The 15,590-nt window shown below is 34.6% G+C and overlaps 1 protein-coding gene across 4 annotated transcripts in view; it reads right to left on the bottom strand.

The window, feature by feature from the left end:
* The window catches only part of LOC125674591 (uncharacterized), an 18,461-nt gene extending 2,871 nt beyond the window's left edge, over positions 1 to 15,590 (bottom strand). Inside the window, exons 1-14 of one of the 4 annotated variants that reach the window (XM_048910984.2) lie at positions 15,404 to 15,590; positions 15,119 to 15,200; positions 11,029 to 11,263; positions 8,529 to 8,645; positions 8,248 to 8,311; positions 8,043 to 8,143; positions 7,919 to 7,951; positions 7,300 to 7,353; positions 7,064 to 7,121; positions 6,955 to 6,980; positions 4,866 to 4,908; positions 4,702 to 4,727; positions 2,838 to 2,904; positions 2,626 to 2,651 (exon numbers count right to left, since the gene is read on the bottom strand). In XM_048910984.2, the coding sequence (XP_048766941.2) occupies positions 2,626 to 2,651; positions 2,838 to 2,904; positions 4,702 to 4,727; positions 4,866 to 4,908; positions 6,955 to 6,980; positions 7,064 to 7,121; positions 7,300 to 7,353; positions 7,919 to 7,951; positions 8,043 to 8,143; positions 8,248 to 8,311; positions 8,529 to 8,645; positions 11,029 to 11,263; positions 15,119 to 15,178 (910 nt within the window). In that variant the 5' untranslated portion in view covers positions 15,179 to 15,200; positions 15,404 to 15,590. Of the gene's footprint in view, positions 1 to 2,625; positions 2,652 to 2,837; positions 2,905 to 4,701; positions 4,728 to 4,865; positions 4,909 to 6,954; positions 6,981 to 7,063; positions 7,122 to 7,299; positions 7,354 to 7,918; positions 7,952 to 8,042; positions 8,144 to 8,247; positions 8,312 to 8,528; positions 8,646 to 11,028; positions 11,264 to 15,118; positions 15,201 to 15,399 lie in introns of all 4 variants that reach the window. The other 3 variants (XM_056159886.1, XM_056159888.1, XM_056159887.1) reach the window with 3 other exon arrangements.

The raw sequence follows: 15,590 nt of genomic DNA, 5'->3' as shown, positions 1-15,590 counted from the left end.
GTCAGGAATAAGCTTCATGTAAATTAAACTTCTTTGGCCCAATGGTTCTTGAGAAGATTTTTAAAGATTTTTTCTATATATTAGTATGTAAAGATCCCGTATTGTAGTCCCATCCTATCCCCAGGGGTTACGATTTTAACAAACTTGAATCTGCACTATGTCAGGAAGCTTTCATGTAAACTTGTGCAGTCGTAGCCCAATGGTTCTTGAGAAGAAGATTTTCCCATTATATATGTATATAAAACTTCGACCCCTTATTATAGCCCAATCCTACCCACAAGGGCCATGACTTGAACAAACTGGAATCTATACAATTTCAGGAAACTTTCATGTAAAATTCTACTTTCCTGAGCCAGTGATTCTTGAGAAGATCTTTAAAGATTCCCCTTATATATTTGCATGTAATAATTTGATCCCCTATTGTGACCCCATCCTACCCACGGGGACCATGATTTTAACAAACTTGAATTTGCACTATCAGGAAGCTTTCAAGTAAATCTCTGCTTTCCTGGCCCAGTAGTTCTTGAGAAGATTTTAAAAGACTTTCTCTATATATTTGTATGTAAAGCTTTGACCCCTATTATGGCCCAATCCTACCCACAAGGGCCATGATTTGAACAAACGCGAATCTCAACAATGTCGGGAAACTTTCATGTAAAATTATACTTTCCTGGCCCAGTGATTCTTGAGAAGATCTTTAAAGATTCCCCCTATATATTTGCATGTAATAATTTGATCCCCTACTGTGGCCCCATCCTACCCCCACGGGCCATGATTTTAACAAACTTGAATCTGCACTATGGCAGGAAGCTTCATGTGAATTTCAACTCTTCTGGCTCAGTGTTTCTTGAGAAGATCTTTAAATGACCCCAGCCATTATTATTTTTTGTTGTTGCATTTTTGTGATTATCTCTCCTTTGCAGGGGACATGACTCTTCATTTGAATAAACTTGCAAGCCCTTCACTCAGGGATGATTTTGGCTACGTTTGGTTGAAATTGGCCCAGTGGTTCTGGAGAAGTCGAAAATGTGAAACGTTTATAGACGGACAATCGGACACAGACAGACGATGGACAACAGGCGATCAAAAATGTTCACTTGAGCTTTCAGCGCAGGTGATCTAAAAACTGTTCAAAGGTAGCGAATACGAATTCATTAATAATCAACCTTATTTATTAAATTTGACTACAAATTCATTGATTACCATATGCCCTTGTAGACGCAAATGGCCTTTCATATTAACAAATTTCATCCAAGGATGTTTTGTGCCAAGTTTGGTTTCATAGACATTCGCATGTAAAACTTTGATCCCCTATTGTAGCCCCACCCTAACCCTGGGGGTCATTTTACAAACTTGAATCTCCACTCTGTAAGGAAGCTTTCATGCAAATTTCAGCTATTTATCTCCCCTTCATTTCAACAAACTTGAATCCCCGTGACCTAGGGATGTTTGTATCAAGTTTGATTGAAGTTGGTCCAGTGGTTCTGGAGAATAAGATTTTCCTATGTATCAGCATGCAAAACTTTGATCCCCTAATATGGCCCCCAAATTACCCCGGGGCCACGATCTGAACTTTGAATCTACTCTATATCAGGAAGCTTTCACTTATATGTACACTCTGATGGCCAGGTGATTCCAGAAGATTTTGAGATTTTCTTTACATATTCGCATGTAAAACTTTGATCCCCTATTGTGGCCCCACTCTACCCATTCATAGCATTGATATGAAAAGATGAAGATAACAAAACATGATCAATCTAATCAAATCCTTATATTAAAAATACAAGATTAAGAGAAGGGCCCTGGACACAAGAGGTGGAATAACATGTATAGGATTAAACATCGCCTGCCGACCACTCACACCCGCAGGGGGCCTTGTATCGTGATCAGGCAAACGAAATAATCCGTAGTAAAAAAATCAGTATGTAAAGAACGGCCTAAAATTGGTATGAAACACGTCTTACACCATTTGACCCAGTGACAGGTTGTGTTTATAAATTACATCCTTAAAACAATAGAATTTGTGAAATGATGACTTTAGACGAGACTGTTGAAACCCCTGTAACATAAATTAGGTCTCGATTTAAAAACTGATCATACGCAGAACATACTCTTGCGTATCGAATCGAGACACATTTACCATATGCAAGTGATAATGGAATGTCGCTACATAGATATGAGACGTTGACAATGGAGAAACTGTCATAAAGACATAAATAAGTCCACCTTCTGAAAAAACTACCATAAACAACAAGTGTATACTGTGCACTATATCAATTCAATGTACATTCGATATTCTCAGTTCATGTGATGTCATCGTTTTACGTGTTATAGTGCACTCAAATCATTTGACATCTATGTTTATCCTGTTTCAAGTTATATATTGTGCGTTGAATCTAATATTCAATTCAAAATTTGAAATTATTGCATCTGTATTTTATTTGCATTCTCATTCCCAAATGACAGGCTTTAACTGAAACCGATATATAACACCAGGATTTATTTGTTATATGATATGCCAATTACAGTTTTGTACAATTCTACTATACATGATGTAGATGTACTGTAGTACGAATATATATTTTTGTCACCATACTTTTTCTATTCGATATTATGTAAGCTTACTTCTAGTCTCTTGTACACCAGGAAGGCTACAACATTAAGACAGGAAAAATTAAAGATGTGCTCACTTATTATCAAACACATTCATATTGCATGTATTTGGCTTACAACAATATTGTCAAAGTAAATATCATAAATGAAAGAATCCCAAATGAATCAAAATCAACGTTAATCAAAATTATACGTTTGTAGAAAACAATTGCAACAAGTCTCACCTCGTGGATAAAGACCTATCTTCTTTATCGGTGTCTAACGCATCTGAAGTGGCCGTGTCAAGGAGGTCTAAATTGAAAACGAGACATCAATATCAATTTAATGCTTAATGACATGGCGGTAGTTTTCGCTGGCATGACATTATCTCAACTTTCTAAATATGCATGTCATTTTTCTTTTCTCTTTGCCATATATACAGCTAGAGATGAATTCTTGTCAAATACCAGCTGACATTATACAGTTATGGGTTGTTTAGAAGGGAAGCGTCGCAAACTATAAGGTCTTAGTAGGGTTATCACCCGAGGGCACCTATGCTCCAGAGGGTGATGACCCTACTCAAATCAAAGGCAATTATATCGTTTGGATTCGAATTTAATATTAAAGAGTAAATGTATATATACGGTATCCATGTTAGCCCATGTAAAAAAAAAATAAACCAAATTGTATAAAAGTCTACTCTGTATTCTAATATATCTACAATGTGCATGTATACATAATCAATCTACATTCCTACCAAAGTTCTTCCCAATTTATGCAGAAATGAATTCGGAAAAATGCCCACTATTTTTGGTCGAATTATAGCTGGGCCCTGACACTGGGCCCTGACACTATTCACCTTGGGAACTTTAGGTGACAGTTTTTGAATGCAAAAATTTGTATGAAATCAATGAGAGTTCACCATCAATATACGCATTTCTAGCAATGATAAAACCGGCAAGCAATTTCAAAATTATCTGTAAACATTTGAATTCTGAGTATCCAGTCATTTATTCCATTAACACCGCTTCGTAAAATCACTCATTTATCTTTTCATTATGCATTGTGTATTTCTTCCCGTGGGGATCCGGGTTAGAATAGGTCCTCAGTACTCCTTGCTTGTCGTAAGAGGCGACTAAATGGGGGGGAAAGAAAACTTAAAGAAGTTAGCTTCTGAGCTTTTTGAGCACAACTGCGCAGGATGTTACAACTAAGTATGCAAACATATTAAACATTAATTACTGAACCCCTTACAGTTTAAGAATTTGTGTCAATTCAAATTTGAAACGGTTTGGCAGGGACTATATTTTGTGGCGGAAGGATTTATTAACCGAAAAGTTCTAGATCTGCATGATATTACAGTTTCTGTTTCATCCAATATATCTTCTATTTTTATACTTCTATACATGTATGTGTATTTCAGTTTTATGATTTATGATACAAGTAGCTCAGACTTGGAACATGAAATATTGCAATTTATCAATTTGGTTAATTTTTGTTTTTCAAACAGAACAGATTCTTGAAAAAGTTTAAATCAATTTACTCGAAATTCTGTATCGAAATCTAGTATTTTTGCTAACAATTCAAAAATTTGATCTTTCACCCCCACTTTTTTAGTTCCATTTTAAATTTAAAGACAAGACCTTGAAAAATTAAGTGAAATTTTAGAAATTGTCATTACTCCTAATATTTCCTTTCCAAACTCTCAAATTTCATATCATGAATTGTTTCGTACCTCAAGTGCAAAAAGGTAATTATTTATTTCCATTACTAGTATTAGACATTTTATCAAATCTATATTGTTAGAAGACATGATTATATATCTGTTTTATGTAATGATTGATTTGTTTTGCTTATATTGTGTTGACACCAACTGATAAATCAAGATTAATTGAATAAATTTTGAGTAAATTTTAAGTGCAAAAAGATCATGTTTAGAACAATGTAGCTCAATAACAAGGATTGCGACCCCAGTTTTTTCTTTTTAATTTCTTCATTCTCCTTCAATGTAGAAATAAAAAATGCACGTCTCCAAAAATTTAACATTACTCCAAATGCCAGGTGCGAACCTCTTTAAGTAGTATCTTATAAAAGTTTATTCATATCTACCTGAGTGTATAACAGATGAGCTTCCACTAAAAAAAAAAGGGAGATTTTAATTGAAAAACATGAAAAGAGATTTTTAATCCAAATATATTTTAACAGTATTTCAATCAGAAAACTCATTCATCTTGTAGTTGTGGTTTTGACGAGATAAAATATATAAATCTTACCTGCCACAAGTCTGCCTAGGCAGATTTCCGTGATAGTCAATTTCTTAAATTAAAAAAAAAAACGGACATCATAAAAATAAATGAGGACAATTAACATTACAAGACTGTTATGATGCTCGTATTGTATCGTCCACTTCTGCTTCATACTTAGATATTTTATTGAAAGTAGACATTAACGGCAAACTGACAACTCAACTGTATGACAAACGGTATGATTTCAGCTTCTCCTTTGTCAACTTCCCATATTTATGTAGCAGTATTCCATTATCACCTGCATACCGGTGTGGTGTTTACATCTCTCAACTGATTCGATACACAAGAGCGTGTTCTGCGTATAGTCAGTTTTTAAATCGAGGCAGGCTACTGACGAACATATTGATGGTATAGGGGTTTCAACAGACTCGTTTAAAGTCAGCATTTCGCAAATCCTAAGGTTGTTATAACGACCTAGTTTGTCAATACAACCTATCATTGGGTCAAATGCTGTCTGACGCGTTTCATACCGATTGCTAGACCGTTCTTAGCACACTGATTTTGACTACGGATAACTCCGTTTACCTGATCAGGAGATAGGGCTCACGGCGGGTGTGACCGGTCGACAGGGGATGCGTACTTTTCCTAGACACCTGATCCCACCTCTAGTATATCCAGGGGTCCGTGTTTTCCCAACTATTTATTTTTTATTGCTTATAGGAGTTGTCTTCGCCTTTCATCTACATAACAACCCAGCACAAGTACGGAATTTTAATAGAAATATTCATGCAGCAAAACTCCATGATACTTTTGCATGAATGCTACCAATCTCTCACCAGAGGGTGTTACGCTTCGCTCCACAACACTTCTGTTATCGTCTAATTTACAAGAATTTTGTAAAACAGAGCGTCTTTGAAAATAAAATAAAATAAATCTGCATCATTTTCATAAATAAAACATACATTTATGAGTTAAAACACATTGGTAGGTATCGAAACGCTGTATTACGTTAGTGCAACCTCCATATTTATGGAACTATTTTGTCTTGTCAAATGTATTATTTCACTTTCACTTCGTAACTATGGACTCTACATTAAACAAAACTAGCGAGATTATAATGATGAAAATCTGACATTGCACAAAGAACAGAAACGTGCCTTTCTGTTAGAGTCAAAGTCATTTTGTCCGTGCGAGATCATGTGGTTAGTCGAACTATTTATCAGACAATAACAGAGGTGAAAGTGAAGCTTGAGTAGCGCGCCCTCTGGTGAGAGATTGGAATGTTACAGGTGTAGTAATATTTTGTAAATTAGTTCGCAGGTACGTTAAAGCAGGTCATCAAGACTTGGTTGGGATAAAATTCCCGAAACAATGTGACGTCATAATAAAGATAAGTAATGTAAATCTAATTCTGATTTCATTAATTTTCTTGTGAGCTTTCCATTTTTTGTAAGATGCGTTCATAATCTGTTGTAACAACAATGAAATGACGTTATACCGAAGTGCGTATTTGTCACTTTTGTTCTTCGTACTTAAGCACTCAAATATTTCTAAAAGATCAAGTAGCGTCCTTCCTTTGTTTTGGATATGTATTGAAGACTGTGTAATTTATATTCATAAATGACCTGACTTAACATGCCCGCTATGATGAGACGGACATGCAATAGAAGAAAAGAGACGAAATATGACATTTGCATGATTTTTACCTTTGTACAAAGTCTAAAGATGCACACTATCTTTAAAATATAAAAAATTAAAACATGTGGATAGTGTGGGATTATATTTGCTTCAGTGTAGTGGTACACTTTCTTTAAGTGGTATGGGATAGGTGGGTACTTTCATAATATGCATACATTTTACAGGGGATTATATTACATTTCACATTATGAAAACAATCCATGAGCCGATCCCAGTGGTATTGATGTGAATAGATAACAGTTACTAGTGCGAGTCCGTATATACACTGACTATGCCAGCTGCCTACGTCCTTTGGTGTGGCATTCAGAATTCATTGGTTAAAGAAACGAGTGTCGCTAGTAACTGTTATTCATTGCACATCGATACCATTGGGATCGGCTCATTGATAGTTTATTTTCATTTTAATTAATTATCTTACCTCTTCCAATCAACAGCTCGCCGAGCCTTTAAAAGGAGAAGAACATGGATTATCTGAAGGACATTTATGGAATTCGTAATTTCATTCGTTCTTTCTGCAATTTACTCACCCATCACTGATCTCCGGATCTTGACAAAAAGCCTCCACACGGTCAACATGGTCAGGCCCTGGGACGAAAATATTATTCATATATTCATAAATTATATTTCAATAAAAATCCATGTATAGCATCTTGTATTAATGACAAAATGACAACATCATACAAACAGAACTGGCTACACAGTGTAATCGTTAACCTGACGAATCACTGGAGAGAGCAAATGTAAATGTTCAATAGCCCCCTACCGTTTGGTGTTCCGTTATTAATAGTCACCTCCTCTTCACGTTGATACTGTATTCCTGAAATAAAAGTCGAATGCTGTCAATGAGACGTAACGGAGAAGTGTCCCTTTTCATAAGAGAATCTAAAGACAATGATTAAATAAATCGTATTCGCTTAATAGCTGAGAACCACCATGCCCTTATATGCAGTGCGAAGTTAGATTTATCGTGCATGTGTATACTTGTTTTACTAATTCAGAAATAACATAGTGTCGCATAATAAAGGAATTACAGTGGTTTTACTACATTTGTATCTGAAGTATACGCGTAACTTAATTCATGAAGGGGATCATATGTGATTAGTGTCCCCTTCTTTACAAATCCTAATCGTGTATATGTCTGTCTCTACACATAACTGTCTGTCCGTCTGTCTGTATCAGTATATTTGTCTATCTTTCCCTCATGGCTCACACAACAATACGTGTCATTTAATGACAATTCCCACGTTATACGTGTACTAGTATGAGGACAACATACTTTTGTCAAATTTCAACTTCAAGGAATTCAACGTTTTGTTATCTGAATACTATAGTGCATAGCATATCTATTTAGTTCGTTTTGTAATGTAGCATTAAGTACTTACCGTTATGGGAATTCTCACGAACTTCATATTTATCTGAAGTTAAAGAATTTATATGTTTGAATGAAATGAATCAATTCGAAAAGTACTCGTAGATCTAGTGACTGAATGGATGTTAAGTACATACATTTCTTTGACTTCCAGCAAGTGATAATACACGCGACGAGGAACACTACGGCAAGCAGGAAAGCCACTATCATCCATTTTAAGTACGATTCTTCTGAACTGCTATATTTCAGCGGTTTTCAATAAAGGAAAAGATTTGATAAGGCAATGGAATACGTATATATTTCATTGAAAATGTATAACATTTGAATGAAATCTTATTTCACCTTTTACAATCCCTCTCAATACCACAGCCATTCCTATTCTTTGTCACTCGATAACATTCTTGGTCTGGAATGGCGAAAATGACTCATATTCAATATATCTAATTTTGATACATGAACATTTTATGAATAAAAAACATACAATTGTCACCGCAATTTCAAATTTGATGCTTAATTTTGAAATCATAGAATAAACCGTAAACATATCCGTGATGGCATGTTACCAGTACCTGTTGAATATCCGCGAGAGAACAAAAATCTTAATACCTGTATAGAATACTTACATTTGTACGCCTCTGAGGAGTTATATCTAGTCGGGCACGGTTCATTGAACAGTGTGCAGTCTTTCTTAACATCGTTGACAATTTTGCCGATCACTGTGTCGTAATATCCGCAATATCCTATACAATGTTAAGCAAATACATGTAATAGTATATCATTTTGTTCTATGATGAGGGATTTGTCATACCCCGATCATAATCAAACACATTCATTTTTATTTGAATGCATTAATTTTGATGATTCTAGTGTAAATGTTTTGTAATCTGTAATTTGATTGGCTAATACACGAATGTTAAGAGAGGGAAAGCATTTTCTTGTGACGTCTTGATAGAATGACGCAAAAATCATAACGTCAAGAGTATTTTAAAAACATTTTGTAACGTATTTCATATCAGAAAGAAAAGTAAACAAAACAACGAAATAAGGAAAATGCATACATTAGAACGGGAATGGATATCTTCTCATTTGTTATTTGAGACCGTTAATGCCGATCTAACGGTCGCAAACATCCGTTTTACTAGATCCGCTAATGCGTCGCTGGTAAAACTCTGTTCACTACCGTCAAATCGGCATCGACGGTCGCAAATGAAAATGGAGACTTCAAGATAGTTATTCTCTAAAGCATATGCTGATAGTCAGCCTTCCGGAAAACAGCTGCATCAAAAACTCAAAAATACGTGTATGGTTGAGACGGCTGAATATACTGAATGAATAGAAGTAACTGTCACGCATATGATATGATATATACTTAGCGGCTTGTATGTAGAACGTAAACGGTTTCATCTTACATCATGCTGTATCCTTGCAATTGAATGCAGAAAAATGGAGTTAATGTAATTTGATAAATAATTATAGAAAAAAAAATTACAATTTTTATGACGCGGAGCAATATTGCTATAGCAGCAAAATTAATGGAAAAGAGGGGCTAAATGTATTGTAATGTTAATCCTTGGACCTCATAAAGTCATATGGCGTGGCATAACGGCAATTTTGTTTACATAATTATTATATGGATAATATCGATACAGTCTAATAATTTAATATATTTGTAACACGCAATTTGATAGGTTGGGCACACCGGAAAAAAAAAGAAGTTTATATTGTATAATGTAACTTGCTATGGGAGCACGCCCCCTTGGTGTAACCCAAGACGGCATTTTACATTGGGTTTTTTTCCATAAATCTACGTCGCAGCACCGTTATGTTGTAGGCCTTTTGTGAAATTGAAAATCAATGGAATAAAACGTGTACAATGAAATACCTCTGTTTGACTTTTTCTCGATGTCAAACAAGGCGCATATTTTTTGTTTTGTTGTTGTTGTTTTGTTTTGTTTTGTTTTTTTGTTTTTTTGGTTTTTTTTTTGTTTTTTTTTTTTACTTTACTTCAAGTGTAAACTGCACAAAACATTCACAGTAAAAACTCGATACTAACTCCAATACAATGATAGCTCGTGCGAAATAATGTTATAGCAAGTACTTGCAAATTTTCCTGTTTCATAATAAAATACATTTCCACTTGTGAGATTGTTTGATCCGCCTATCAAAGCATAAAATGCGTCATTTTACAAAATGTACCAAATGACGTCACGCCACATCGATTGACATGTGGATCGCATTCTGTGAATTGTTTACATTTCACTGTGTCGGATTTAATTGGCGACAATGCTGCATGCTATGGTAAGTTACAATTTTTAAAAAGTCAAACTACCGTAAATCATGCAGCATTTTCTGGTGCATGAGGTATTTTGTGATACCTGACAGGAACTTTCCGGAGCGACTCAGAAGTCCATCTTGCACTGTGCAGTAAACATTGAGCCTACATATGTAGCCTACACATATCTTCTATTATCAGGATTCGTTGAAAACACCACCTTTCAAATTTGATTAATAAAGTACATGTTCCTGTTATGCATGGAGAACCAAGATGGCGATTTTCTCGGTCGACGTTTCCTCAGTCTGTTGCTAAACGAATCCTTGCGCGGTGCAAGTGATTTCTATTTCTCAGTGATTGTTCACTTTTTTGTATAAATGAAGACTTGTGAGGTGTAGTTTTGTCTTTTTATATTTAATTATAAGGAATAATTCGCGAATTATCAAGCGTAAACTGCCCCAAGTTACAATATATTGTATAACATAAGTCAAAATTAGATTCATTCCTTAAATGAACCAATCAAATTGCGTTTTACGAGTGAAAATCATTAAACAATATATAAAAATGGTGACAACTACAATTCACTGTTTTTAAAATTGTTTTAACTGGTTCAGCTATCAAACTGTACGGTACATGCACATTGTACGCGAAATATCCATTTTCAAACTATCCTTAATTTGGCAATCTCAATGAATATTCGTAATACGATATTAATTGCAAATCAAAAGCATTTTAGATTTGTCCGTCTCAATAAACATTTCCCTTGTTAAACCTGAAGAAAATCCACAATTAAATGCCCTATGTTTCTATATATAACATTGGAATTACCAGTGAGTACCAAAATAACTCACCTGTTAAAATCCAGTTTGGAGCACATACTTCCACCGTTCCATTCAGCCACTGATTTACCAAGCAATGGTAGACAAACTTTGCAGGGTCAGAGACACAGGTTTGTGTCTCTGCTATCGCGTCACATCGTTTACGGCTTGCTGCATTTAGCCACGCCTCTGCAGTATTCGGACACTGTGCAACATTGTTTAAAGTTGGAATTGATGCAGTACATTGTTTACCTTCCAACCATTTAATCTACAAGAGAAATAGAAAATACCCTGTGTAAATGACTTTCAAATAAAAAAAACACAATGCTGTGGATTTACGAGCATTAACTACATGTTTAATTCCAATGAATTTGTCAAGTTTAGATAATCTATCCATAGCCAGTGCACCAAACACTAATAATGGATCGCTTATAGGAGTTATGAGATTGACCACTGTTCATTATCTTCGCCTTTCATGTACGTGAGCTGACTCAATTTCACCCTAGTCTTACGATACCGTACACATCGCAACACCTTATACATTATAACGAGTATAACGAAATGCAACATTGACTATAGCCAGCGTAAAACGATATATGTAACGTCACGGACTTTGTTTGCATGTCATGATACATAGAATGACTGAGAAAATAGTTTTATGCAACAGCAAAAATATAATCCTTTTTCTGCTTGTAAAAATATAAACACTTCACTTCGAGTAGAATGCACGCACAAGCTTACTAGTAACCATGTCACTTTACTTACTATGACAGAAACAACAATTTAATTTGCCTATGAAACAAAATGTACTGTAAGCTTGATATCACAGGCAAATGGTATGAAAATTTATGACAATGGATTATTTGCCACAGTTTGTAAAATTTTGTGTAGGGCAATCCCAACACTAATTTGTCATGTGGAAGTTTTTAAATTTCAACAGTCTTGACCTACAATTCATAAAACTTAATCCTTAGTCCGTTCTCCTTCACACACTACTTGGTCTGACGTAACTTGTATTGGTACTTGAGATCTCTGTATTGCACCTCTGTTATCATGTACTACTTACATTGTACATGTGGTTTGAGCGAATAAAATGAATGAATGCTATATATCTTTTATCCATTAGGCTTTATATGGTCAAATATTTATCAATCAACTCTCCTCGCAAATTGTTGGATACGCCTCAGCTGATTTGAAAGCGATAAAAAGTTGGGCGGTTTTTTTGTTGTTGTTTTTTTTTTGTTTTTTTTTACACAATTATATCACAATAGATGTAGAACACTATAGTGGATGGTTTATTTCTAATCCATAAATTAATTCAATGATTATCAAGTGTTATAAATACAAGGTCTACAAGCTGATTTAAATCATACAAACTTGTCAGAATTGCCCGGAAATGTGTTGTTTTTGGAAGAGTGTTTTACTAGTTGTTTGAATGATTTGAATTAATTAACTCTTCTCGGCAAGTTACGTTTTCTTCTGACAATTCCTGTTTCAGGTACCGATCTGCTAAAATCCAACAAACAGCCTTCAAATTTAAGTTTTTGAAAAGCAAGTCAAGATTTAAGGTCAAACTAAACGAACTTCCTGGTCATGAGGAGTCTATATATATATATATATATATATATATATATATATATATATATATATATATATATCATCAAAGCCCCATCCCCCTTCCTTCAAAAGATACAGCCTAGGTTAAAGTTAGGTTGCAACCAACACCGTGGCAATGTCAATAGCTCTCCGGACATGATCAAACAATATTTTCCCGGTGAGCTAAAAATGAGGGAGGGTCTTACATGAAACTAGTATGGATCTACATCAATTTGCTATACGCGTTGCCGAAAGCTTGAATCTTTGTGTCACAAATTTTAGATTTTGGATTTGGAGTTTGATCTTTACAGAAGAAATACGTTTAGATAATTATAGAATAAATAGAAAATGCCTGTTCATTTCTTCACTCCATTATTTTAGTTTTGAATAAGCCATATACAAAGTACCAGAACGAAGGACCCATAACGAGGCAAGAGCATTGATGTGGATGTAGGTCTATACAGTCAATCGCACATGCTCGGATATTTACGGCTAGTGGAAAGTTACGAGTGGTTTACAACATGATCAGCATAAAGTCAGAGCGAAAATTCTACTTCTGATAGCTTTGCCTAGTTCTATATTTACCATTTTATGAAGATTCATACTTGAATTAGCTAAGTACATTCCGTTACTCTGTGATCAACGATTTGACACAATGATGTTACTAATAGAGTTGTTTGTCCGAAATATGAAACAGACTCAAGGAAGTGGAGCATGACAGTAGTGTTACAGTGACTCAGTCAGGTTAATATAATCAATGTCATTCCTAACGATTGTGTTACAGAGTAGATATCTTACATCTGCTGATCGTATGAAGTCAATACGATATTTATGTGGCATTCATGGCGTTCTTAATTTCTTTCATCAATAAATCAGGCTATTGTTTACAATGTCGTGCATTGTAACTGTTGCTTTCGGTTTGTTATTCAGATAGAGCATTATGTTTCTGATTATTGCGTTTGATGAGAAGAAAGACGTGAATTTATCATCCTGTCCTTAAACAAATTGTCATACTGAACAAAACTGTCTTTATGTGTACACATTCACACTAATGAGTTTAAAAATTTTGAAATTATAAACAATTGTTCATTTTGTTTTTGGTCAACTATTGGATGGGGACGGATTACGATTGCATTCATAAAACCATTATCTAATAAGCACATCTGTCATTTGTGTTATAAGGGGGGGGGGGGGGGGGGGGGGGGGCAGAATTTGGAGCTTCGAGTGACTTCCTAATAATCATTTGTATTCACTGTATCAATAAAATAACTATTAAAGCACACTATTGTTCAAATACTGCTCTTAAATGATACCGTTCATTCGACTCATGTGCGCAATAACAATTCAAACATGCATGTAAAACGTCTTCCTCTACTTACTATTATGTATATGTATATTATAATTTCCCGTGCTTCTGTCGGTGTTCACCTGGTCAAACATATTTCAATGCTAAATGAAGATTATTACATACAATTTCAGGATTCCACTACCTTTCCATCAGATACACATTGCAAATATTTTAAAGATTCCTTCCCTTTTGTATGATAATTAGTCATGTTAGTAGGCCTAATCTGCAGATAGTTTTTCTCTCTATCAAATACCTCGATCCTATTTATTAGAGGGTTATGTTCTTGTAATTGTTTTCTATGAAAATAGCTCACGATAGATTGATATGAACCTTACTTGACAAAAACATAATGTATTTAATTAAACTATGCAATATTGTGTGGTCAGTCTGGTTCTATAACCAAGATCATGTATAGAACAATGGAATCTGGCAGAAAATTCACCAGTTACGGGTTCATTACTGCTCTGGTGCATAGGCATAGTGCATTTTGATGATCATTCTTCCCTAATTTCATTATATTCTGGATTGTAAAGCATTGTGTAAATTCGTAGAGATTTTTTTTCTTTTTTTAAATATAGAATATTGTTCGGCCCCTAAACAATAAAACAATGAGAATTCATGTCTTCTTAAGATTTAGTATTTCTAAGAAAGCTGTGTATGTTTATTTTCAAAATCAATAATATTGTCTGTTCTCTTGATTTTTCGTTTGTTTGACCCCTGTTATTGTATATATGTAAATATGTACCTCATGTACCATTCCATGGTTTGAGTGAAAATAAACTGCACTGAACTCATGAAAGATAGCACAAAGTGTATAAACGAGACAAGATTTAGTTCTTAGTATATGGTTAGAACCCCTGGGCAAAATACATGGGTGGACCACCCTGGGAAAAATCTGGATCCGCACGTGTATATGTATTGTAGCTACGCTCGCTCTAACAGTAGCATCGTTATTAATCATATAAAGTTTGCATTTATATTACTTATTTATTCAATATCATTTTACCTCAGTGAATGTAATGATCTTATTTCAAGTAGTAAGTAAGCATATGCATGAAAAAGGAAATAATGAATCATTGAGTATATCAATATACTGAATTACAAAATTAACTTATTAGGTGTTTTTTTTTTTGTTTTTTTTTTTTGTTTTTTTTTTTTTTTTTTTGCCATCACAAGTACCTGTAGCAAGAATGATGCACATGCAACAATCGCGAAAACTGTTCCACGCTGTCGTGTCATCCACGGGCTCCCGTACTATTCCCTGCAAGTATGTGAATATATAGGTCATGTTTAAATTGGCTCTAAACAAAATTTGGACGAACTTAAAGACATGAGTATACGTGATTTACTAATCAAAACACACACACACAACATATATTTAACCATGATCTGTTTCAGAATGAAAGTAATACGCAACGGCACATGCACGTGTAATCCCCGTGTTCTATAAATGTTTATACCTACTTCTGGTTCTCGTGAAATTTTCCTACGATCCCAGTTGAAAATGATTAAACGCTGATAAAACAATTGTATTTTACATGCAACCGAAAACACATTATCAAGTTATTACGTAGTATGTTGTACATGTATGTATATATCGTACATATCCACACAATAATTATACAATTTAAAATGCAATGACGCATACCGG

Source organism: Ostrea edulis, chromosome 3, assembly GCF_947568905.1.
Source record: "Ostrea edulis chromosome 3, xbOstEdul1.1, whole genome shotgun sequence".
Classification (NCBI taxonomy): Eukaryota; Metazoa; Mollusca; class Bivalvia; order Ostreida; family Ostreidae; genus Ostrea; species Ostrea edulis.
The sequence above is the reverse complement of the archived record's forward strand: the minus strand, read 5'-3'. Positions and strand labels throughout refer to the sequence as shown.